The 24,465-nt window shown below is 38.5% G+C and overlaps 1 protein-coding gene across 5 annotated transcripts in view; it reads right to left on the bottom strand.

Annotated features, from left to right (window-relative positions):
* Positions 1-24,465, bottom strand: part of GRIK1 (glutamate ionotropic receptor kainate type subunit 1) — a 519,153-nt gene that overhangs the window by 139,431 nt on the left and 355,257 nt on the right. For all 5 annotated transcript variants that reach the window (XM_016190588.2, XM_060198591.1, XM_060198592.1 and 2 more), the window contains exons 5-7: positions 13,548-13,601; positions 10,130-10,303; positions 1,606-1,749 (exon numbers count right to left, since the gene is read on the bottom strand). In XM_016190588.2, coding sequence (XP_016046074.2) covers positions 1,606-1,749; positions 10,130-10,303; positions 13,548-13,601 — 372 coding nt within the window. The remainder of the gene's footprint in view (positions 1-1,605; positions 1,750-10,129; positions 10,304-13,547; positions 13,602-24,465) is intronic.

Genomic DNA, 24,465 nt, shown 5'->3' on the forward strand with positions numbered 1-24,465 from the left:
CTAAGAGCCCCTTGGAATATATCTAAAATAGACTTCCTAGCTTTTTCCAAAATGGAGATTCCAAATCTCACCTGCTCTATTCTTACCTTTAGGTTCCTGATTATTAAACATTTTTCCTGCTTTATATCTTAATTCTTTTTCACCCACCAAGTTGCAGATGCTACCATGATGCCAACCTGACTTCCCTGGGCAGATGACCTCACCAATGATTCCTGCAATACCACCCTCTCCAGAACCCTGCCCCACTAGGGAATGATAGAAACAGGCTGGAAGTATGGATCGACCTGCCAATGTCCCTGTCCAACAGAGACAAAATCACCGAAGCCAGAACTTCCATCTTCTGTATCCCATAAAGAATTGTGGTCCATACTCCCAGAGGAATAAAGAATAGGACAGCTTCCAATGGAGGGGATGGGATAAGGAACTCTAGTGGTGGGAATTGTGTGAAATTGCACACCTCTTGTTCAACAGACTTATGAATCATAATTAAAAAGTTAAGGAAACACTTCTGTCGTTTTTTGTGTGTGTGTGAGTACCAGGTTCATGCCTCAGTAGTGTGCCCATAACACTTCCTGAATGCTGGCTATCATCCTGTCTCACATACAATCTTGTTTTAGAGCCTGGAAAGTGCTGACTCTCATATATTCTACCTTTCTAGTCCTCCCTCCATGGATCAGAGTCAGCCTTGAATGCGGAAGTAGGTGAGGCTGCTTGAGAGTGGCTCTGTGGTCTTGAACAAAATAGTCTCTACCTTGTTTTTGGCTAAACAGTTTTCTCTTTTACTATGTCCATTCACAGTCTTCTTCTTTTTAATGTATTTGCTGCATCCCAATCTTCTTTGGCACACAGAGAAATAAAGATGCTCTTTACCTGAAGGATAAATCTGTGTATCCCACAGATAAAACATTCAAGCAGCATTATAGAGTGTGTTGTCTACTTGGTCAGGCCTAGCCGCTCACAAATGCTTTATTTCATCTTGCTATGTCCAGGTAGACTATAAAATGTGTGTTGAGTTCGAAGAGAACCCCAAAATTCTCATCTATGAAGACTCTATTCATATTAGAATGGGGCTTTTTGAAGGGCCAGGTGGTAGAGCACACACTGAAACATGAGGACCCTGGAAGCTTCATGAGTGGTAAAGTAGGTGTCTGTTTTTCTCTTTCCCTCTATTTCTTCCCTTCCCCCCTCAATTTCTCTATCAAATATAATTGAAAGAACAAAAAGTAAAGAAAAATGATCACTGGAAGCGGTTCACAAGTAGTGAAGTAGAGCTTAGGTTATTTCCCTCTCTCTCTCTCTCTCCTATCTCTTCCTTCCTTCTTAATTTCTCTTTGTCTCTATTCAATAAAAACAAGTTAAATTAAATAAAACAATTAATGGGATGAGTACCTCCCTAGTCTTCGTTAGCTTCTTTGAATTTTTCAAGTCCTATCAGAAAATTTCTAACAAATGTAACCACTGAAATCTCAACAGACAGGTTGACAATATCTTCTCATCCTTATAGAGATCATGCTAACAGAACCACGTGGGGAGAAGCACAGCAAATGGACATATCAAATAGACCCACGCAAAAGGAAGATAGGAGAATGAAAGAACAGCACTTGCCTCTTTGATCAAATTCATAAATCTGGGTCCCAGGCGCCACGGCTTATGTCGATGGCACTGGAGAGAGCTGACTGTCAGTTGGGAAGCCCGATGAGAAGCAATGGCCACCATGTACACAGCGTCGTACATCAGAGCTGCTTCTGTCTGTGAAGGGAAACATACGTCACAACTTCCATCCCATCGTTTCTTACCTTCCTTTACCTGTGCAATCAGTCTGCCTGCTTCTGTATCTCCCACTTGTGTGATCTCAACAGCCATTTATTCTCCAGCTGAGCAGTTTTCAGTCAATTGTATGTCTCAAAGTTTTTCAAAACACAAACTGAATCTTTTTAATATATAGGCTGTGTATTTGATATGTGGACTCTCTCAAAAGTTTTCACTCTCCAATCTTTACCTTTTTTTCCTCATACTCAAGAATAAATTGAAGTCATGATTCTGCTTTGTTTTCAGTTATTTAAAAAAAAATTGTAGCTCCGATCAGCTACACAGGTCTTGATTCAGGGAGCAAATATTTTTTTGCTAAGTGTCTTCTATGTGAAGTAGTGTTTAAGATCAACAGCATTGAGTTAGAAGCTCCTCAAGCTGAATATTGCACTAGTAGATTTTGTTTTATAGTATTGATTGATTGGTAATGGTTGGAAGAACAAAACTGCTGCAAGAAAGAAGTCATTTTCAGAAAAGGATATTCTTCTAGTCTTTTATACTTATTAGAGTCACGAAAACCATGTTTGTGGAATCGAATTCAAAGGCAAGTTTTTAGGGCACCTGATCAAACACAGACATGTATAACTTGTCCAGAAGATGCCTGTGTCTGTCAGTACTTGCTTTTTCAGATAGAGCTTGTAAATAGTCATTCATATTTTGAGGTGGTTGTTTCTTTTTTCCATGTTCATGAAATCTCTCTCATTAGTAAAATTTAACCTAATACTACAAGCACTTTAAAAAGTATCCGATCCTGGGAGTCAGGTGGTAGTGCAGCGGGTTAAGCACACATGATGCAAAGCACAAGGACCCCCCGTGAGGATGCCAGTTCGAGCCCCAGGCTCCCCACCTGCAGGGGAGTCGCTTCACAGTTGGTGAAGCAGGTCTGCAGGTGTCTGTCTGTCTCTCCCTCTCTCTGTCTTCCCCTCCTTTCTCCATTTCTCTCTGTCCTATCTAACAACAATGACATCAATAACAATAATAAGAACTACAACAACAATGAAAAAAATAAGGGCAACAAAAGGGAAAATAAATAAACATAAAAAAATCTGATCCTGCAGCTTTATAATTAAGGAAAAAATCTGGTAGTATTCATATTTTTACTTGAGAGGTTTTTCTTAGGAAATCTTCAAATATATTACCAGCTCATTTGCAATTCTCAACAACCTAAAATAAGCAGAATAAATGTGTGTGTGTGTGTGTGTGTGTGTGTGTACTCTACATATATATCTAGAGATAGAGAGAGAAAAATGTATGTGAAAAGCAGATCTCTGGAGGAGATATTAATTTTGTGTAAGGTCATGTATATATTTTGACAGAGTTAAATTGAGAATAAGGTCATGAATAAAGATTATCATATCATTTTCTGAAATTAGCTTATTAATCAGTACTAACTGTATTTACTGAGCATGTTCTGGTGGAAATAGAGAGGACAAAGATTGCTATCTCTTGCCTTCTATCAGTTTTTGAGTCCGGAGAATGTTCCTGTTCTGAATCCTTATCTCCTGTACAATCTCTATTGTGGTATCATATATATTCACTTATTTTTTACATTTGTTTCTCAATCAGAGTGTGAATTTCTTGGAGGCAGAAACCACTAAGCTTTATTCTTTACTGTCTATCAGTTTCTGGCAAGAGAAAGCTGCTTAATAAATGTTTGAATCAATGTTGTTTTCTGCTTGAAAATAAGATACATTTTTGTGAGAACTGTTTTTCATGCAGTTGTGGGGGAAGGATCTTGGGGCACCTGTGAGATCCCTGAGTCAATTCTTGGTTCAATTTCAACATATGTTTTTGAGAGTAGGGGGGTGGGAGGGGAAGTAAAGCCCCACTTCTAGCATCTACTGTTAGTGCTGTTTTTGGCTCTTTCATACCATGCTGGGGATCAGATCCAGGGTTTCACTCATGCCTGCCCGGGCAGTCACTTTCTAGCCCCTATAAGAACAGTTTAATATACAAGATTTGAATATGCATTTAAATGGTGAATCATTTCCTTCTAATACTTAGATCGTCACCACTGAGACGTTGTCACTGCTGCTGTGGTGATGGTAAGAGACAAAATTTTAAAATATTTAGATTATTTTAGTTCAAAACTGATACAATCCATTTCATAGATGAGACAACTGAGGCATAAGAAAATTAAGTGAGAAACTTAGCACCTCTTTAAAAGCTCATCAGCTAGCTGAGTGGGCAAGATTCGCACCTGGATTGTCTGATTCTGATAGCCTTTCTCTTTACCATTCTATTCTACTAAGTTGGTTTGAGGGAGAGTAATCTATAGGTTGAATTTGGCTTTGTGAAGTGCAATCAATAATTATAGTTGACACCAGTGAACACTTATTCTATATTAACTGTCATTCTAAACACTGCACACATTTCTTCACCATAACCTTTACTTCTTTATGGATAAAGAAATTATGAGGGTTAGTAACATTTCCCAAAATAGCGGTGGGAAAGTCTAGTTTCAAACCTGAGAAATTGGTGCTAGGGTTTAAGCTCTTGGTCGTGAAGTTGGGATGTCTCTAAAACAACTATTTTTGAATAGTTTAATATTTATAATAACAGATTAATGGCCATTTCTTTCAATATGCCGGACATTATAACTATTTTCATATAGAATTATTAAATTCAAACTTTCAGGGCAGGCAAGATGGCATAGTGGTTATGTCAAAAACAAACAAAAAACAAATAAATAAAAACATAAAAACAAACAAAACCCTTTCATGTTTGAGGCTCCAAAATCTCAGATTCAGGCTAGCTCACCACCAATAGCCAGAGCCGAACATTGTTCTGTTTTTTTTTTTTTTTTAACTTTAAAATAGGGGTTGGTCTCTATAATAGAGAAGGAACCTGAAAGTTGGAGCTAAAGAAAATTATATGAAGGGAGTGGGGCGGTAGCTCAGCGGGTTAAGCACACTTGGTGCAAAGCACAAGGACCCGTGTAAGGATCCTGGTTTGAGCCCCCAGCTCCCCACCTTCAGGGGAGTCACTTCACAGGCGGTGAAGCAGGTCTTTCTCTCCTCCTCTCTGTCTTCCCCTCTTTTCTCCATTTCTCTCTGTCCTATCTAACAATGACTACATCAACAACAACAATAATAACTATAACAAGGGCAACAAAAGGGAAAATAGCAATATGTATTGATATTATACTTTCTTCACAGACTTAAAAATATTCACTGCTATTTGTGATATGATGGACACATCAGTTTTCTGAGAGGGAAATTCCTGAACTTGTTTTTTCTTACTTAGAGTGAAAAAAATGTTCTATTAAAAAAAATCAAAGCATCACCTCTACAAAATAGAGATAAGAGGAATTTGCCTTCATGAAAATATTTACTTATTTAGGATAGAGACAGAGAGAAGTTGAGAGAGAAGGGAGAAGATATGGAGGGAGAGAGATACCTACAGCATTGTTTCACCACTCATGAAACTTCCCCTCTGCAAGCAGATAATGGAGGCTTGAACCTAGGTCCTTGCTCACTGTAATGAGTGTATTCTACCAGGTGTGCCACCACCCAGCCCTGGGATTTGTCTTTTTGTTGGAATTAGCTAGTCTCCATTGTGAGGGTGAATATGGATGAAGGATTCAAAGTGAGAAACAATGAGTATCTTGAACATCAAAGGAGCTGGGAAAAAATAAGTGTATGAGACACAAACTAAGAAAATCAATAAAGAATTAGGAAGAGAAGACAGTCTTTTGAGTGAACAAACCTTCCTGGGTTACCCAACTGGTAGTAACAGCTCATCTTGGTCCCACAGAAGGGGCCATTTTAGACTACATACACAGTGAAACATGCCTCCTATAACAGATGGGCTGTTTTGAATGAGGTAGCATAAGGATGCTGCCATGGTCCTTCAGAATGTCCTTTGCTCTTCTTTGAAGGACTACCAATTTGCCAATAGCAGGTACCATTAAGTCTAGAGTCAATTTTCTTTGGACTTGGACACAAATTATTTTTGTTTTCAGATTTAGTTATGTTTTGCCATATATAATAACCATCTTTCAAGATATTTTAGTGCAGTATATTTTATGAAAGTTAAATGCACTAAAAAGGATAACAGTTAAGAGGGAAGTCACAACACAAATCTTTTAAAGAGAAATTACTATACCATATGACATTTTCATATACAGATAACATGCATAGAAAGGTTATAAGGAATTTTACCTAGAAGAGTAGAAGACATACAGAGGATTGCAGAGTCTGAAAATCTGACAATTTACTTAAATATCATGGTGCCTATTTTTAAAATAACATTATGGCTTTATAATAATCATTATCTTCAATAATTATTCCTTCTCTATAGAATTTCTCTTGGACTTTGGAACTGTTTCAGGACTATCTGAATATTTTTCAGCTTGAGTCTTAGAAGTGCAAGTTAGATTTAATTAACACATGCATTCCATTATTAAATACACATTTACTGGGAATCTGTTTTTTGCCAGGATCTTTCCATTGCCAGGGACAGAGCATCTGAGTGTACACACACACACACACACACACACACACACACACACACACGTCTCTGTTCTCATGGAGTCTATATCTTTGTAGGGAACATTACTGAACAAAGAAATCAAAATGTTGCATATTAGGTTATAAGGACTACTGGGAATAGGAGAACATATTGGGGGACAGATAATACCAGGGATATATGTTCCTGCATTAGAGAGAGGGTTCATACACAGTCTGCCTGGTAAAGGAGCATTTGAGTGAATGTGAAAAGGGAATAGCTTGCACTGTGAAATGCTAATCATGCAAAGATTTAAGAAATTTAGAACTAATGAACTGAAACCAAAAGACTGACCTGCTAGTGGCACACCTGCTTGAGTGCACAAATTACCATGAACAAGAACTTGTTCAAGTCTTTGGTCCCAAGTCCCTGCCTCTACCTGCAGGTGGGAAGTTTCACTAGCAGTCTCCTTCTCTTTTTTTCTTTCTCTCTCTCCCTCCGTCCCTCCCTCTCTACCCACATCTCTCAATTTCTCTGTCATGTTAAGTAATAATAAAGGAAATCTAGAGAAAAATGTACTTAAAAAGAAATTTTAAAAAAAGATTCTCATACATGAAGCTCCAGTCAAGACCCTGAACTACCACAAGCCAGAAAGCCAGAAGTAACTAGTACTCTGGTTAAAAAAAAAAAAAAAAAAGAAGCAAAAGAGGTTTTTGTTTGTTTGTTTGTCTGTCTGTTTTTGGTGTCGGTATAAAAGAAAGAATTCTAGCATAGAGGCAACTGAAGAGCATAGAATTCTTAGCACTATGCCTGGGTTTCAGGACATAGGCTTTGTGTGCCTGACTCAGAAGAATTCATATTCCAGAACTTTACTTACATTTTTTTTCATGAAATATAGTCTACAATTTATATGAGAGCACATATTCCATAATATATCTAACTCTTTGGAAAAATAATTATAAAGATTAGGCTTCTTGGGATTACACTCAAAACTTTATATGTAGGCTTTTGCACTCCATTTTCTAGTGATCAAAGGTTTACTGAAATATCTAGAGAGAGAGACAGAGAGAGAGAGAGAGAGAGAGAGAGAGAGAGAACACAGCACAAGAGATTGAAATGGGAACCTCAGTCATACAAGTTCCACACTCTACCAAGTAAACTCTCTTCTTAGGCTGCAGTCATTAATTTTTTAAAGTAGTGTTGACATGCTCTGACATGGCTAATCTTAATCTGCCCACTTTCCAGCAACCTTCTTCTATTCTGATAAACCTTCATTTTCATTTTTATAATTCACAGTGTATTGTTTATATATTTTTAAAGCTATAGTGTCTCCATTTTGCCATGTTCACCTCTTCTTTAAACATTTATTTTATTTTATTTTGATGAGTGAGCAATACAAAGAAAGAGAGAGTGAGAAAGAGACTAGAACATTATTCAGCTCTGACAATTGGTGGTTCAGTAGATTAAACCTGGGACATCAGTGTCTCAGGCATGAGTCTTTTGCATAACCAGTATACAATCTCCCCAGTCCTTCAACATTTTAAGATGTATTTTCATTAAGGATATGTTGGCTTATAAGACTGTACATTTTAAGCAAGCTATTCCATCTCCCTTTCAATTGTGTGTTGCCACTCCATGCCCACCAACGTGTTAATCTCCTTCTCCTTAGAGTACATTGAGTTGCCTTTTGTCTGCCCCCCACCCCCACTCAATAAAGTGTTTTGCTTCAGAGTAGAACATTTGATAACAATAAGTTTATGACAACAATTAAAACAGAGCCTAGAAAAATCTCTTAGGTAAGGGGATAATAATGAGTTGAAAGCATAACAGAACCTCTTTCATCTAGTGGGACTTAGAGCTGACATACTTCCTACCCATAAATCTATCATTAGCCTTAACCTCCACATCAGTCTTAGAGATGGGGTTGGAAAGGATATCTAGCTCAACTGCGTATAAATTTCATGACCTTATATATGTCCCTTGTTCAATAGTTTTCTTCATCTCAGTCAATATGCACTAACTGTTATTTCAGGTCAGTATAATTGGACACAACAGTTTTTTTTTTAATTAAGCCATACTTGCAATGAATATTTAATGTCTGGCATGAGTCCAAACTTTCAGTAAACATAGCTCCAAATTGTAGCTCGTTCAGTGATACATACCAAGAGCAGGTAAAAAATATTTGAGATCTCATCCTGTGATGTAGTGTTTATTGCAAGCAAATTTTAAACCATGTCAAAATGCAAAACAAGTACAAATCCAAAAGGAAGAAGACAAAAATACACTAACGTCTCTTTCAAATTTAATCTCTCTCTCTTCCTCTTATTTTCTCTCTCTCTCTCTCAAATTCAGTTCTCATTTGTATCAAAATGTTTTCCATCATTATCTTTCATATCACTTCATGTATTTTGAGTTGTTTCAAATTTGGAAAACAGTTGGGGAGGAACTTGAACATGGATTCATCAAGAAATACATAATTAGGGATCAGGAGGAGGCATATCTGGTTAAGTACACACACCACAGTGCACAGGACTCAGGTTCAGTCTCCTGGTCCCCACCTGCAATGGGAAAACTTCATGGATAGCTAAACAGGGCTGTGGGTGTCGGGTGTCTCTCTGGCCCTCCCCTCCCCTCCCCTCTCAATTTCTGTCTTTATTTATTTAATATTAAGTAAAATATATTTTTTAAGAAGGACCACATAATTCCTTCATTTCTTTCTTCTTTTAATGTGTTCCTCCTTAAAATAACAGTAGAAAAAAGGAGGAAAATCAAGTTCATTTCTCTGGGAGATGCTTGCTTGCTACATTTCAGTTAATAGCAAATTGTGTCTTAAAAGCAGGAATGCCTCGCCCCATGATGGGAAGAGAGAATGACATACTACACCAATTTAAAGTGCTATTACCTGCCTGCAGTCCCAATCTCTTCTCTTAGAAGAAACAGTTCCTACATCAAAAAAAATTTTTTTTTCTTCATCACATGAGAAGCTTCATTTGAGAAGCAAAATGTGGGTAGGCGAATTGGACAACAAAAGACAAATGATGTTAGTGAGAAGATCTCTGAAGAGGCTGTCTGCAATTTATCTGGTTGGCAGCATCCTTCTCCCTTGTCAGGAAGCAGGCTTGGCATCTGCTTCCAGAGCGACATATGGCAAGAGTGAAGCACTGTCAGCTTCTGCAAAGGTGTGCCCGTATGTAAGAAGAATGTGAACGTACTCACTGCATGCCAATCTGGCATCCTTCCACCTGTCCTGCTGGCAGAGATGAGGCAGGAGCAAGTAAGGAGAACTGGTTCTGCATAGTGTTTAGGGGCAATTGGCTCCTCTTCTTTCTCTGTCTCCTGTCCCATGGCAACATTTCTCAGGAGCAAAACACTATCCACCTGGCCTTTTTCTTGTATCTGCTTTGTCTCCATTTGGCTGACAGTAGTGGTCACTCTTGCCAGCTTCTTTATTTGAGACAAATGCAGTCAGAAAGTTGAAAAGCATACTGGAAGATAGCCTACTTGGTACAGTACATAGTCTGCCATGAAAAAAACTGTGGGTTTAAATCCAGGCCCCATGGGCAATACTAGGGGGAAATCTGTGGACTGTAGAGCGGTTTTTCTGTTTCCTCTCAGTTTTTCCCTCCCCCCCTCTCTTTCTCTCTAATAAGTACACATATTGGGCCCAGGAGACTGCATAACAGTATCATGATCAAGAATATGAATTTATTTCCCAATGCCAAGAAAGAAAGATAGAAAAGAAGGGAGGAAAGAAGACAGGAAGGAAGGAAGGAAGGAAGGAAGGAAGGAAGGAAGGGATAAAGAAAGAAAGAAAGAAAGAAAGAAAGAAAGAAAGAAAGAAAGGATGGAAGGAAGGAAGGATACTACTTACAGTCATCATGCCATCCAAAAGGCCAGTCTCAGGCCTGGGTGGGGCTTGTAGTCTCTCCATGGACCACTTCTCAATGATGGATGACACATGAGGGTTGTCGATATTAAGCAGCCGAAACCCAGTCATGTTAACACCACTGTACCTATAGAGTTCCAGATCTAAAGCAAATAAGTCCTGTGTGGTATTGAAAACAATAAAAGTAGAGTTAATGCATTCAGTGTTCTCTGGGCAGAGAATGAATGATTGCAGAAGCAACATACTGGTTGAAACAATAATGGCAGCCATTATCACATTGCTTCTATACAAGAACATTTCTTAAGTTTTCTCATTTGCTTTCTGCTTGAGAAACACTAAAACAACAAACAGTTCTAGTTTTCATCTCCCTTTGGGGGTGTGTGGGCAATACCATCAGAGTCTGGCTACAGCAAGAGGAAGAACTGGGCTGTCAATTATAGCATATGCCTTTCTGAGAAGAAAAAGGATTATTTCTGTGAGGTATTTTTGAAGACTTAGAAGGTATCATTGTGTTCAATGATAGATGAGGAGACTGAAGTTTCAAGTGGTGATGTGACTACCTTCTCGAAAATCCATTTGTGAAAATCACTGCCATCTTTTTTTTTTGGATAGGACAGAGAGAAATTGAGAGAGGAAGGGAAGATAGGGGAAGAGAAAGATTGACACCTGCAGACCTACTTCACCGCTGTAAAGCGAGCCCCCTGCATGTGGGGCTGCCATCTTTTCCATCACAGTTTACTACCTTGGGCAACCCCAGGAATTGCCAAGGAAGTGTACTTTGGAAACTACATATGTGTTTGGTAAAGAGATCCCTCATGACAAAAAACTTATTTTTTTAAAGATTTCATTCATTTATTAATGAGAAAGATGGGAGAGAGAGAAAGAACCAGACATCACTCTGGTACATGTGCTGCTGGGGATTGAACTCGGGACCTCATACTTGAGTCTAGTGCTTTAGCCACTGTGCCACCTCCTGGACCACAGACAAGAAACTTCTATAGGCTGGCTTACAGAAAATATCCCATACCATGAGAGCATGAAGGCTGACTATTGCGCACAGACTCCTAACAGGAAGAAATAAAGTTCTCCCTGGAGGATAAACTAGAGAATTTAGGGGCAGTCAAATAGCTCACCAGGGTAGTTTGAGGCTGGCAACAGCCACATTAATGGAGACTTTGATTCTGTGGTTTCTCTCTTCCTCCATCCAAAAAACAAAAGAAAACAAACACAAACAAAACCCACCACTGACAAAGGAAACTATAGTTGTGCAGATGTGAGCAGCTTACTAAAAGAATTCATTTCCTTTCAGACAGTGTTTTAGAGAGAAAAAAAAGTCAGTTCATAACCCACAACCCACTTTCCTTATAGATGAGCCTGAATTAAATAAGAAGTTTATAAGTTGATGCACATTTAGAACAGTCTTGTGCAATACAGGTCAATTATTTTTTCAACAAATGGTGAGAATCTAAAATATGCCTTTAAAACATCTCCATTTTAAGTAAAATACACACTTTCAAAATAACATTTAATGGAAGAAAAATCTTCCTAACAATGTAAATGCCCTATGGAAGTACAATTTAAGATAGCATTATCACTGATGACACTGCCTACTGAAAACGAGTGGCTTGATGATTACATATGTACTCTTTTGAATAACTTTTCCCTGCATTACCAGCTTTCCCCCCAGATAACTTTATCTTAGTTTATAGAACTCTAAGTGCCTACCTCTGAACTCTTAGTGCCGTCTCAGAAGTAGCATATGCCTTTTAACCTATTATATTTTTCCCTAGCACTAAGTAACTCATTTTCCCTTTTCTTTAAGAAAAGAGAAAGGCCAAGATTATGAAAGCAAAATAGGCCAGAATGCAGAGAAAACCAAAAGATAATGCCTAAAGAAGTCAATTAATAGACTAAGGTCCATGAAGAAACAATTCCTCCAGCACAGTAGACAAATGGAAGACAAGCTGTTCAAGTAACAGAAGATCAGACAGAAACTTCCAGCATGCATATTAAATCCACTCTGAATCTAAAAGAGCTTCAATACAATATGCTAAAGTGAATATACTTAAAGGAAAAACTAGGTTGGCCTTCAAATTGAGGTTTCTTTGCATTAGGGAATGCGGAAAGTATAAGGTGTAATTTTGTGAAGAATGAGAACACACAAGTGTGAGAGTAAAGTGTCAATCCATCAGACTTCTCTATTGCAAACCAACCTTCTGAAGTTTGATTGCTTAACAAAATCAGGTTTTCAGGATATGTCCATCTAGGGATGGCAGAAAGTTGTGTCATGTCACCATGAGCAATACTCAAGTGTTTAGGGTGATAGGGGGAGGACATAGCTGACAGCAGAGCGACAATCTTTCCACTTCAAAGATTTCCCTTGTAAGTGCCGACATAGGAATCCAATCAAGATGCCAAAAAAGAAGGAAAGTGTATAAAAACTTTGGCTTAGGGAGCTTTGGAATTCCTTGCCCAAGCCCAGCTCAAAGCGTTGGTTGGTCTCCTGACATTCTCTGCTTTCAGTCTTGTTCTTAGAGGTGCTGAAGTCAGAGCTAGAGTGTGCTATTTCTATCAACAAGATGCATATGTCAGCTGCCTAACCTTTGTTCCAAATTCTTTGATTCACATCACTCAGAAGTCTCCCCCTGCCTACACTATTTGACAAGTGGTACTCTTACTGGATTCCCCAGAATCTGGATTGAATTTAGCCTACACACCTTTACAGACTCCTATGTCAGAACGGACGTGTACATAAGGACGTGTAACTGTTTTTAATATGGATTGAAAGAGTTCTATCACATCATTTTGATGGATCAAAAAACATAAATAGTTTCCCCTTGAACTAATAATCTCTCAAAATGTAAAGTATTACAGTTTCCTGAAGACTTCTAAAATTTAGAGTCATGATTTTTCTTATGCTGCAAGAAAGTGTGCAAAGCACCTGCCAGCTTCCGTTTCAGGATGGTCTTCAAAGCACCTGGTAGCTGACCCCTGCCTAACCCAGCTATCTGCTGGACACAGGCAAGTAAGCTACATCAGATCAAATAAAACCAAGACTCACTCCAGTGTGCCTTCTAATAGACACAGAAAATGCAGCTGGTGCTTCTTTCTGAATAGTTGACACTTTAACGGTTCCTATGTAATGGAAGTTTCATTTTAATCCCTTTTTGGCAGCATACACACTGAGGTTAGTTAAAAAGAAGAAAGGAACCTGCTGTTCAGCATTTCTGGATTTAGAGGATTGTTAGAAAAGTAAAGTAAGAAAAATCTCCATGACAATATCCTGCCTTTGACACTAGCGGTGCTGACTCTGGAAAAAAAAAAAAACTACAACAACAACAACAACAAAAAAAGAGGAGGTGTTTGCAATTGTGTAGAATACATTTCTTAAAGATAAGCTTACCAGGGTTGTGAAAAAGTAATGATAGTACTCGGTCATCATGCCCATGAACAGTATCTGCAAAAGAGAAATGAGGGGAGAGAATCAGAAACGGAAACAGAATACGAAATAGGTCAGTAGGAGGCTAACTAAAGTGACTTAGGATCATAGAACTAAACAGGACTTTGGAAATGCAGAGACTTGGTAGATCAGAATCTGTGTAGAATTTCTGGTTGATCTATTTGACCCAGGACAAAGGACCAGCAACCACTGTTCTTTTATTACGTGGCTCACATTCAAGTTACAGATCTACTGACGGAATTTAAAAATAGTTTATGTACAATAAATAGTATATTTGGGGTTATATGGCATGACACTGGATTTTTTTCCCTTGCCTACCACCTAGATCTCTAAATGATCTCATGCTTAGATATACATTTATATCACTGGTCTCTCTAACTTGGGTATTTGACAACACCTCAGAGTAAAATTCATTAAATATTGAATTGACAATGTTGATATGCAAATAGATTTAAATGAAGAATTTTAAATGATCATAACTTTGAAATTTCTTCTTCTATGATTTTTTTTTCTGCTTACTCCACAGGACGTGTGGGGGGAAAAAGCTGATTTTTTTTTTGGATGGAAGAGTAGGAATATTCTTATACAATTGTGCATTGCCTCTAAATCCTTATTAGTAGTATAATTTTTTTTTTTTTTGCCTCCAGAGTTATCACTGGTGCTTGGTGCTTGCACTACAAATCCACTGCTCCTGGAAGCCATTTTTTTCCTCATTTTTGTTGCCCTTGTTGTTATTATTATTGTAGTTATTGCTATTGTTGAGCAGGACAGAGAGAGATCAAGAGACAAGGGGAAGACCGAGAGGAGGAGAGAAAGACAGACACCTGCAGAACTGCTTCACTGCTTATGAAGTGACCTCCCTGCAGGTGGGGAGCCAAGGGCTCAAACCAGGATCTTTGCACTGGTCCTTGCACTTCTCACATAATGCACTTAACCTGGTGTGCTAAGGCCTGCCCCTCCCCCCCCAGTTTATTCTTTGTTTTCAACTTCAACTTCACTTTATTGAAGGAATGTTGACTCATGGGACTATTATTGATACAGGGTGAAATACCACATTTCCCCAAGATACATTCCACCATACCTGCCCTCCGCCAAGCCAACAGTATTTCGTTCTCTACCATAGTATAATAAATTCCACACTTGCTATTAGTGCTCCTCCTTCCCTCTCCTGAGTCATGGGTACACCACTAGTGAGAATATAAATTGGTCCAGCCCTTGTGGAAAACAGTTTGGAGATTCTTCAAATAATTAATTATAAAACCACTATATGGAAGAGAGTAGCTCCCAAATCTGGGAAAAGTATATAAATATCATTAACTGTAAACCCTATTGATTTGATCTGGGGCCCATATTTGTTGCAGGAGCCTGTGTGACATGTACATCCTTGTAGGTCTGAGCTCGCATGCTGTGGTCATAGCTAGGAACATTCTAGGCTGCACTCATTGCAGAACCCATCTTCTTCAAGTGGTAGAATATGTTGACCCAACCTCCCTTCAGAGAACTGGGCGGTACCCACCATTGTTGATCCACATTGAGGGTAAGTTTCTGTAGAGGCCACAAAAGGATCTACTATGTTGTTCCTGGTGGAGATGACCAGTGACAGTGGAGAGACTGACCTGTTAAAGGTCTAGGTCATCATCTGTGTAGGAATTCCTGGATTCCCAGATTAGGGCCCTGGATGATCCAGCTTTCTAATCCTATCTCCAACTCTGACACCATCTCTCCAGACAATACTTTTATCCCACCTGCATGTTAGCTGTTGAGCTCAGGCAAAACTTAGTAACGTTATGGACCCCTTGGACTATACCTAAAATAGGCCTACTAGCTCTCATCTGCTATATTTTTTGCCTTTAGGTTCCTGATTATTAAACAATTTTTTCTGCTTTATATATTAATGCTTTTCAGCCACCAAGTTGCAGATGCTACTATGATGCCAACCTGATATTCCTAGGCAGACAACCTCACCAATGTGTCCTGGAACCTCAACTTTCCAGAGCTCTGCCCCACTAGGGAAAGACAGAAACAGGCTAGGAGTATGGATGGAGCTGCCAACACCCATGTCCAGTGGAGAAGCAATTACAGAAGGCAGATATTTCACTTTCTGTACCCTATAATGATCCTGGGTCCATGATCCCAGAGGGATAAAGAATAGGAAAGCTTCTAATGGAATGGATGGGATACGGAACTCTAGTGGTGGGAACTGTGTGTAATTGTACACCTCTTATCCTATGGTCTTGTCAATCATTATTAAATCACTAATAATAATAATAATAATAATAATAAATAGATAAATGATAAACACCAAAAAAGAAACTACCATATGATACAGAAAATCCTCTCCTAAGCATCTACCTGAAAGTAAACAAACAAAAACCTATCCAAAGAGATCAACCCATTCCTATGTTCACAACATCTTTATTTGTAATAGCAAATATTTGGAAATATTCTAAGTGTGTAATAACAGATGAATGATTAAGGAAGTTGTGGTACGTAATCTACACAGTCATAAGAAACTATGAAATATTCACTTTTGGTACAACATGGATGAAAAAAGCCAGGAGAAGAATGAGTATCAGATAATCTCATTCTTATGTGGGGGCTAAAAAGCAATTTGAGGGGGTACTGGGTGGTATCACAGAGGGTTAAGCTCACATGGCACAAAGCACAAGGGACAGAGTCAGGATCCCAATTCAAGCCCCCAGCCTCCCACTTGTAGGGTGGGGGTGGGGGTCTCCTGGCAAGCAATGAAGCAGGTCATCAGGTGTATATCCTTCTTTACTCCTCTCTGTCTTCCCCTCCACTCTCGATAGCTCTCTGTCCTATACAACAACAGCTATAAAAACAACTACAACAAAGGCAACAAAATGGGAAAAATGGCCTTCAGGAGCAATGGATTCATAGTGCAGCACCGGGCCCCAGTGATAACCCTGCAGATAATAATAATAATAATAATAATAATAATAATAATAATAATAAATACAGAATGAAATCTCAATGTTTGTTTATATAGAAATGAGTAGAGAAAAACTCAAATTTCCAAGGCAGTTTCCCCCCCCCCCACACACACACACAACTCTGCTAAACTCTAGAATCAAGTAAATATCCACTCTGGAAGTTTTATTTATTTATTTATGTTTTATTTTTTTTCTTAGTAATGATTAATAGATTGTAAGACAACAGGAGTATACTTCCATACGATTCCCAACACCAGAGTTCCATGTCCCGTCTCTTACACTGGAAACTTCCCTATTTTTTATCTCTCTTGGAATATAGACCAAAATTCTTCATGGGGTACAGAAGGAGGAGGAGCTGGCTTCTTTAATTGCTTCTCTACTATACATGAATATTGATGGGTTGCCACCAATGCACTACTCAGCACTGGCAAATGGTGATGTGGGGGGGGAGATTGAACCTGGATCTTTGTAGCTTTAGGCATGAGAGTCTATTTGCATAACTATTATGCTAACCCCCCCCCCAACTTGTCTGAAAGTTTTAAGATCAGGTGTTCTTAGATTCCATCACAGAGACATCCTGAATTAAACTTTTTAGTAATAGAACCTAGTTTCCCATACTTTACAGGAATGGTTGAAAAGCACTACCTAATGGAAAATATGTTCATTTATTTTTAAGAGCAAAGTCTTCATAACTTCAACTGCAGAAACGGATTGGAAAACTCGGGGGAAGGGGATAAGAAGAGGAGTCAGAGTTCTTAGAAAGTTCTGAAGATATGTAAACTCAAATGATTCTACATGGAAGAGGTTGATTTTGTGTAACTTTACATAAAAGAGGATAAAGATATGTAAACTCAAATGAGTTTATAAGGAATTTCACTTTTACATGATTTCACAAGAAAGAGGATGAAGAGGGCATTGGGTGACAGCACTTAACATACACAATCAATGATTCTATACTTTCGTTTCCCTCTCTGCCAAGGTAGGAACCAGAGGAATGTTTAGTAAAATTATAATGTCATGGAAGATTAAGACAAACGACAAGAATCCCTATGAATCATGATCCCACAGTGTATAAGTCATTCCTATGACAGTAACAAGATCAGGTGCACAAAAGGATGTTTATGAGGGCAGAATTACTGTTTGGCCATCAATAATATTTACAGTCACATGGGGTGAAGTCTTGTTAACTGGTCTCTTCTATCACAGAAACATAAAGAGCTAACATACTGGGCTCAGGAATCCAATTTTTCACTGTGGTCATTAGATAGTGTAATTGCAGACAACTTCTTGAAAGTGAAATTAGGTAAATTTTGTGTCAAGATATTGACTTGTACACTGAAGTTTAAAACATGTCTGAAACTGGAAAAAAGACAAAGTTATCTGAGTTTTCAGTTTTATACTTGGGCTGACTTTTTCTTTTATCCTACTTTTTAAAATTATATTGATGAGAGAGAGTAAGAGAGGCACAGAGAGATGACATCTATGGCTCCAGAATATTCAGTGGCAGGGATAAGAACCTTGAACATGTAAGTCAAGATTTTTATATCTGCATAACCTCCTGGGTCACTGACTGTTCTTTTTCAGTTTCACTTTAGAGGGGGTGCGAAGATATATCACATATGGATCACAGAGCCTATGTTGCTATGTACACAGCCCAGACTGCAGCCCCTAACTCTGCATGGTACTGGTGAGACTTAGAAATAATAGTCTCTCTTTCTTTCTCTCCCTTCCAAAAACAAAAACAAACACCTGGATGAAGCCATAATACTACAGTGACAAACACACGCAAAATACATAAAATAAAAATAATAATACACTTCATTGTGGAGAGAGCTGATAGCTAATTGAGGGCATAGCTTTAGTTGAATAAGATTTTTGTTGTGGTTGTTAACTCGAGGAGACAAAAATCCATTTGATATACCTCATATTTAATCTTAGAGAAGACTTATCTCCATAAGTGAATGACCAAATACTTGACTTGCTTTTATTACAAAACCAAACATGTAAACAAAAACTCTGGGTCCTATAAATAATTATCCTTTTTTCTTTGGAGAATTTGGAAAATACCCATTCCTAATTCTCCTATATCTTGGTCAATGCTTCCTAGTTCTTCTCTTCAATTCCCCCAGAAATGAAACTAAGAGGCAGGTATCCTCATGGATCATTGACTTGTCACCTTTGTGGACCCTTTAGGACACAGATGAATGAGAAAGTTCTAGATAAGAACTAAATGCATAGTTTTAAGCAATTGTCTTTCTATTGGTCTGTAGATTGATTAGAATGACAACCTCCTTGTCATCTAGTGATGGTATGCTTTATAAACAAAAAGTATAGCAAGACAGCAAAATACCACCAGGATAGTGAACCTGCTTTGTCATGAGGATGACCAGGGTTTGAGCTGAGCTCCTGCCTCATTTCAGGAAACTTTGGTGTTCTACTGTCTTTCCCTCCCTTATTCCTTGTGTCTCTATCTTTGTTGTTGTTGTTGTTTTTCTGAGAAAAAGAAACATCAGTGAAGTCCCTGTGATAAATAAATATGCAAATAAATAAATGTATGAATTTCTATTTCCATGTTGGTGTTTCACCTAAGTCGTTAAGGGATCAAAAAATGTTACAGCACAATGAATGTCACGAGTTCAAATAAAAAGTATAATGATGATATGAACAGTTTCTTGATAGTCCTTTTGCAAACTGACATTTCCCTAAGAAACACTACCCTCTCTAAATTTTGATAGTGTAATTTTCTGCTTAATTGAAGAGAGGCAGCATGTATGTTTTACCAAGGATGCGTTTCTAAGATTAGTTTTATTCCATTTAAACAGTTGTTGGATGCTTAACCCATTGCCTTACATTAATATGTAATAAATAAGGCTATTAATTGTATTCATATTGATGGCGTACTCTTCACAATGGCTTCCACTATACATTCTCTAATTTCATTAAATACCTCTTTATGAATTTTATGAAGTGGAAAGAGAAAGGCAGAAGTGGAGAAAAAGAGAGAGAAAGAGAGAGAGAGAGAGAGAAAGAAAGAAAGAAAGAAAGAAAGAAAGATAGAAAGAGACAGAGACTAGAACACCTCTTCATCATGTGCAGTGCTAGGGGTCAAATAATTTTTAATAATGGTTATTTCCTAACAGAATGATTTGTAGTAAAATAATTCGTTAACAACATATCACTTAAATTTACATCAATTACACTAGCCCTTTGGCATTCTATACCTAATCTATAACAGGGATATTAAGTATCTAGCCTTCATCTTCATTTTGGAAGACCCACTGGTGTGATTCTCAAATTTCTCCTTCAGAGAGTAGGAAACAGGAGTAAACTTCTTGGCAAGGTGTGCTTATGTGTAGCATGTGCTGGTTTTGGTCAAGGAGACAAAAAATGAATTAGGTTATTGTCACCTTTGGAAGACCTTATTATTCTTGGTAGGTGACATTCAAGGTTGTAAGTGTAAGTGCAAGATGTTCTCCTTGTGAATGAAAATAAGTTCCTATTTCATAAATTCTACAGCACATTTAAGTGTCTTTGTGGCTGTCTGATAGGTAGGCAATTTAGGGTCAAAATTATAGGTCTTCCATTAGCAGCTGGACAGGAACATAGGAGCTATATTGTGTGTGTGATAATGTTCTTCAGCTTTATGTTTTCCTTACCTAATTTTCCCCTTTGGATTGACTCATCTCCCCTTTGGAGATATTTACCATTTCATTTCAGATACATTGTCCTTGAGTACTTCATTTCTTTGTAAAGTAAATATACAGTAAATACAGGGATAACTGAATGGGAGAAGCTGAATACCACCCTTTCATAAGGAGAGGAGGATTATTCAGACATGATGGAATTGTGTTGGGTTAGAATAACAAATAGAAATGTCTACATCAAACAGTCATACTCTATGCCCTGCAGCACCTGTTATAGGAACCCAAATGAGGCTGTAAAAGTTTAATTTATATGTCAACTTGACTGGGTCAAAGATATAGAGATGACTCATTATTTCTGTAGGTGGGGATTGGGGGCTCGAACCCAGGTCCTTGCACATTGAAACTTGTGCACTCAACCAGGTGCACCACCAGATGACTCATTATTTCTGGATGTGTCTATGAACAGAACTTCTAGGTAAGATAAGGTTCTGCAGTGATGTCCGCTTCTACAAAAGTCCATAACATGGTGGGCATCATCTAATCCACTGATGTTGTGACTAGAACAAAAAGACAGAGAAGTGAAGAATTTTCCCACTTATAGCTTCCTGTCTTACTTCTAGGACTTAGACCTTTTCCTGATATTAGAATAATATGTTCAACACTGATTTTTCTGGCTCTCAAATCTTCAGACTCAGACTGGAATTGTACAGTCAGTTCTCAGGTAATTGGTTACGGAATTCCCTACATCTGTAGACACATAAGCCAGTTCCTCATAATGAAACTCTTCATTATGTACATACACAACCTATTGTTTATTTTTCTCTGGAGAATCTTGAATAAAACAGAGAACAAAACCAAAAGGCTAGAAGTCCTGCACACCATGACATTATACCATATCTAGCTAATGTAATCATTGAATGAATACAAAACAGAGTGTCTCCTTTGGACTGTGTTCACAGATGCCAGACCTAGGATGTCAGCCCTCCATCTCCAATACTCTGGCGAGACCTTTGCTAGCTCAGAGAATTCATAAATTCCATTTTGGGTGGAATACCTGCTGACAGGGTTATAAAACCTAGATACACAACAAGGCACATGAGATAGGGCACACATGCACAGGTATGCATAAGTTAGTGAAAAATATATACCTTAAAGTAAAAGTGCACAATAGTCTACAGTGACTCATAAGTGCAGCAAGCAAGTAGAAAGACCTAAAAAAAGGCAACATAAAGTACTTAATCAAATATTTTCTACTTAGAAATAGATTCTCTTTACCTATTCCATATTTCACTTCCCTCAATTACTCTAAGCCTAGCACTGTCAGATAAAGTAAGAACTACAAAGGCTGAATAAGAGTAAGAGACCAGCACACTTTAACGATGGCCCTTTTTGTCACTATCAGGCCACCTCATCATCTGGGGCCCTAGTCAGGGAATTCTTGGATTACTATAAGGATATGATGGGCCTAGACCTCTAATAGATCCCTCTCTCTATCATCACTGGTAATCTCCATCAGGAACAACATCATGAACCCTCCTGTGGCCTCTACAGACCTTGCCTTCAATGTTGAACAACAATGATAAAAACTGTCCCACTCTCTGAAGTGAGGCTGGTTCAACACACTCTGCCACTTGAGGAAGACTTGTCTTGAAATGAACGCAGTCTAGAATGTACCTAACTATGACCACAGAATGTGAGTTCAGACCTATAGGGCTGGAAAGCTTGCACAGGCTCATGTGCTAAGTATGGTTAGACATGGGTCCTAGGTCAGATTGATGAGGTTAACAGTTAATAGTATTTATATATGTTCCCCATATTTGGGAGCTACTCTCTGCCCTGGTCCAACTTTCTAGTCCTATTCCTAGCTCTGACACCATCTCCCTAGACAATACTTTCAACCCACCTGCATGTTAGCTATCAAGCTCAGGCCAAAATTACTAAAGTCACGGACCCCTTGGAATATACCTAAAATAGACTTATTAGCTTTATCCAACATGAAGACCTCAAATCTCATCTGCTATATTTTGATCTTCAGCTTCCTGATTACTAAATAATCTGTTCTACTTTATAACTTAAATGTTTTTCAGCCACCAAGTTTCAGATGCTACCATGATGCCAACCTGACTTCCCTGGGCAGATGACCTCACCAGTGTGTCCTGGAACCCCACCTCCCCATAGCGCTGCCACACTACAGAAAGATAGAAATAGGCTAGGGGTATGGATCGACCTGTCAATGCCCATGTCCAGCAGAGAAGCAATTACAGAAGCCAGACCTGCCACCTTCTGCACCCCATAAAGATCTTTGGTCCATATTCCCAGAGGGATAAAGAATAGGACAACTTCCAGTGGAGAGGATGGGATGGGAAACTCTGGTGGTAGGAATTGTACCCATCTTATACCACAAGTTTGTTGGTAATATTAAATCACCAATAAAATAATAAAAAAATAGAGTGACTCATACTGATTTGATAGCTATCTCTGTATTGTACTATTTGGGGAGTGCCTCATGACTATTATTTTGTTTCAATGGCTTAATGATTATTGCTGTTGTTTTCTTTTTTAAAATGTTTATTTATTTTTTCCTTTTTGTTGGCCTTGTTGTTTTATTGTTGTAGTTATTATTATTGTTGTTATTGATGTCAACGTTGTTGGATAGGACAGAGAGAAATGGAGAGAGGAGGGGAAGACAGAGAGGGGGAGAGAAAGATAGACACCTACAGACTTGTTTCACAGCTTGTGAAGAGATTCCCCTGCAGGTGGAGAGCCAGGGGCTCGAACTGGGATCCTTACACCGGTCCTTGCACTTTGCACTGTTGTTTTCTTTTGAGGTTAAAATGAACTATCAGAAGATAGACTAAAGCTGAGTACTTACTTGCCTTTCATAGGAGTAATTAAAATAGTCCCATTGTTGACTATAGATACTGAGCCATAGCTATTACTCATTAACTATGGTGACCCCACTTTGATTCTGCTGATTTCTGCAAGTGTTACAACAGAACTGCCATGATCTTATTCATTGTAGCACTGACTCTCCCTGGTTGTAACTGTTCTTGAGTTATGATGAGGGAAGTCATAACATATAGTCTAAGTAGCACTAAAATCACATTTTAGTTTATCTTGACAGTTCTCTTTAAAGTCACAGTGAAGATGATCAAAACTGTTCTGGAAGGGTGCTTACATGTACAGCTTACTCTTTATCACGCACTATGCATGAGGCCCTGGGTTTGAACTCCAGCATCACAAGGGACCACTGTTGACACTAGGAGGGCTTCATGGATGGTGGAGTGTTATAGCAGTCTCTCTACTATACCTGTCTATATTTCTCTCTCTCAAAAATATAAAGAAAATTGAATCATGAAAGTCATTGAGTGGCATCACAAATACACAAGATCCTGAATTCATACTCCAGGACCAGATTAAAATAAATGATCAAGACAGCTTGTGGGGATCAATATCTATGTTTGGAGACAAAACAATATACAATAAGACACCCAGAAAGTCTCTGTGTAAAAGTTTTCCAACAAGATATCGTTTCTCTTACAAAGTCTGTACCATATTTCAACTTAAGTACTTCCCAGAAGGCAATGGAGGGAATTTTCTGGAGACTCAACCAAAGATTTACAGCATTCAATGCTAAGGGCAACCCAGCTGTCACAAATAACTGGCATAATGTTGCTATCATGGTAGTGTAACTTAAAATGAAAACTAGGATGCTACCAAGCAACACTGAAGCATTGTCGTTGTATTTATAAGTGCTTTTATCACTGATTCTTTTCACTGAAAAATAGCTGTCTGTGAAGTTTATATTGACTAACCTGAAGTGCATTGCTGCTTTCATAGCCATCTCAATATCAGGATAAATCCTAAACCATCAGACATGGTTTCTAGTCAATAATTTCAAGTGAACAGCTTCAAAATGTGTGACATTCAATGTCCTAAAGTAATGGTTTCACTTCAAGATTGAAATACATTATATCAGCAGAGGAATACTCTGCTCTTCAAGAAACCAGTTGAGGAATACTAAGTTTCAAATGAGCCATTTAGGAACGGGGTTGAAGTCTATTAAGAGTATAGCTCTTGGGGGTCGGGCGGTGGCGCAGTGGGTTAAGCGCATGTGGCACAAAGCGCAAGGACCAGCGTAGGGGTCCCGGTTTGAGCCCCCGGCTCCCCACCTGCAGGGGAGTCGTTTCACAGGCGGTGAAGCAGGTCTGCAGGTGTCTATCTTTCTCTCCTCCTCTCGGTCTTCCCCTCTCTCCATTTCTC

The sequence above is a fragment of the Erinaceus europaeus genome, chromosome 9 (assembly GCF_950295315.1).
Source record: "Erinaceus europaeus chromosome 9, mEriEur2.1, whole genome shotgun sequence".
In the NCBI taxonomy this organism is placed as follows: domain Eukaryota; kingdom Metazoa; phylum Chordata; class Mammalia; order Eulipotyphla; family Erinaceidae; genus Erinaceus; species Erinaceus europaeus.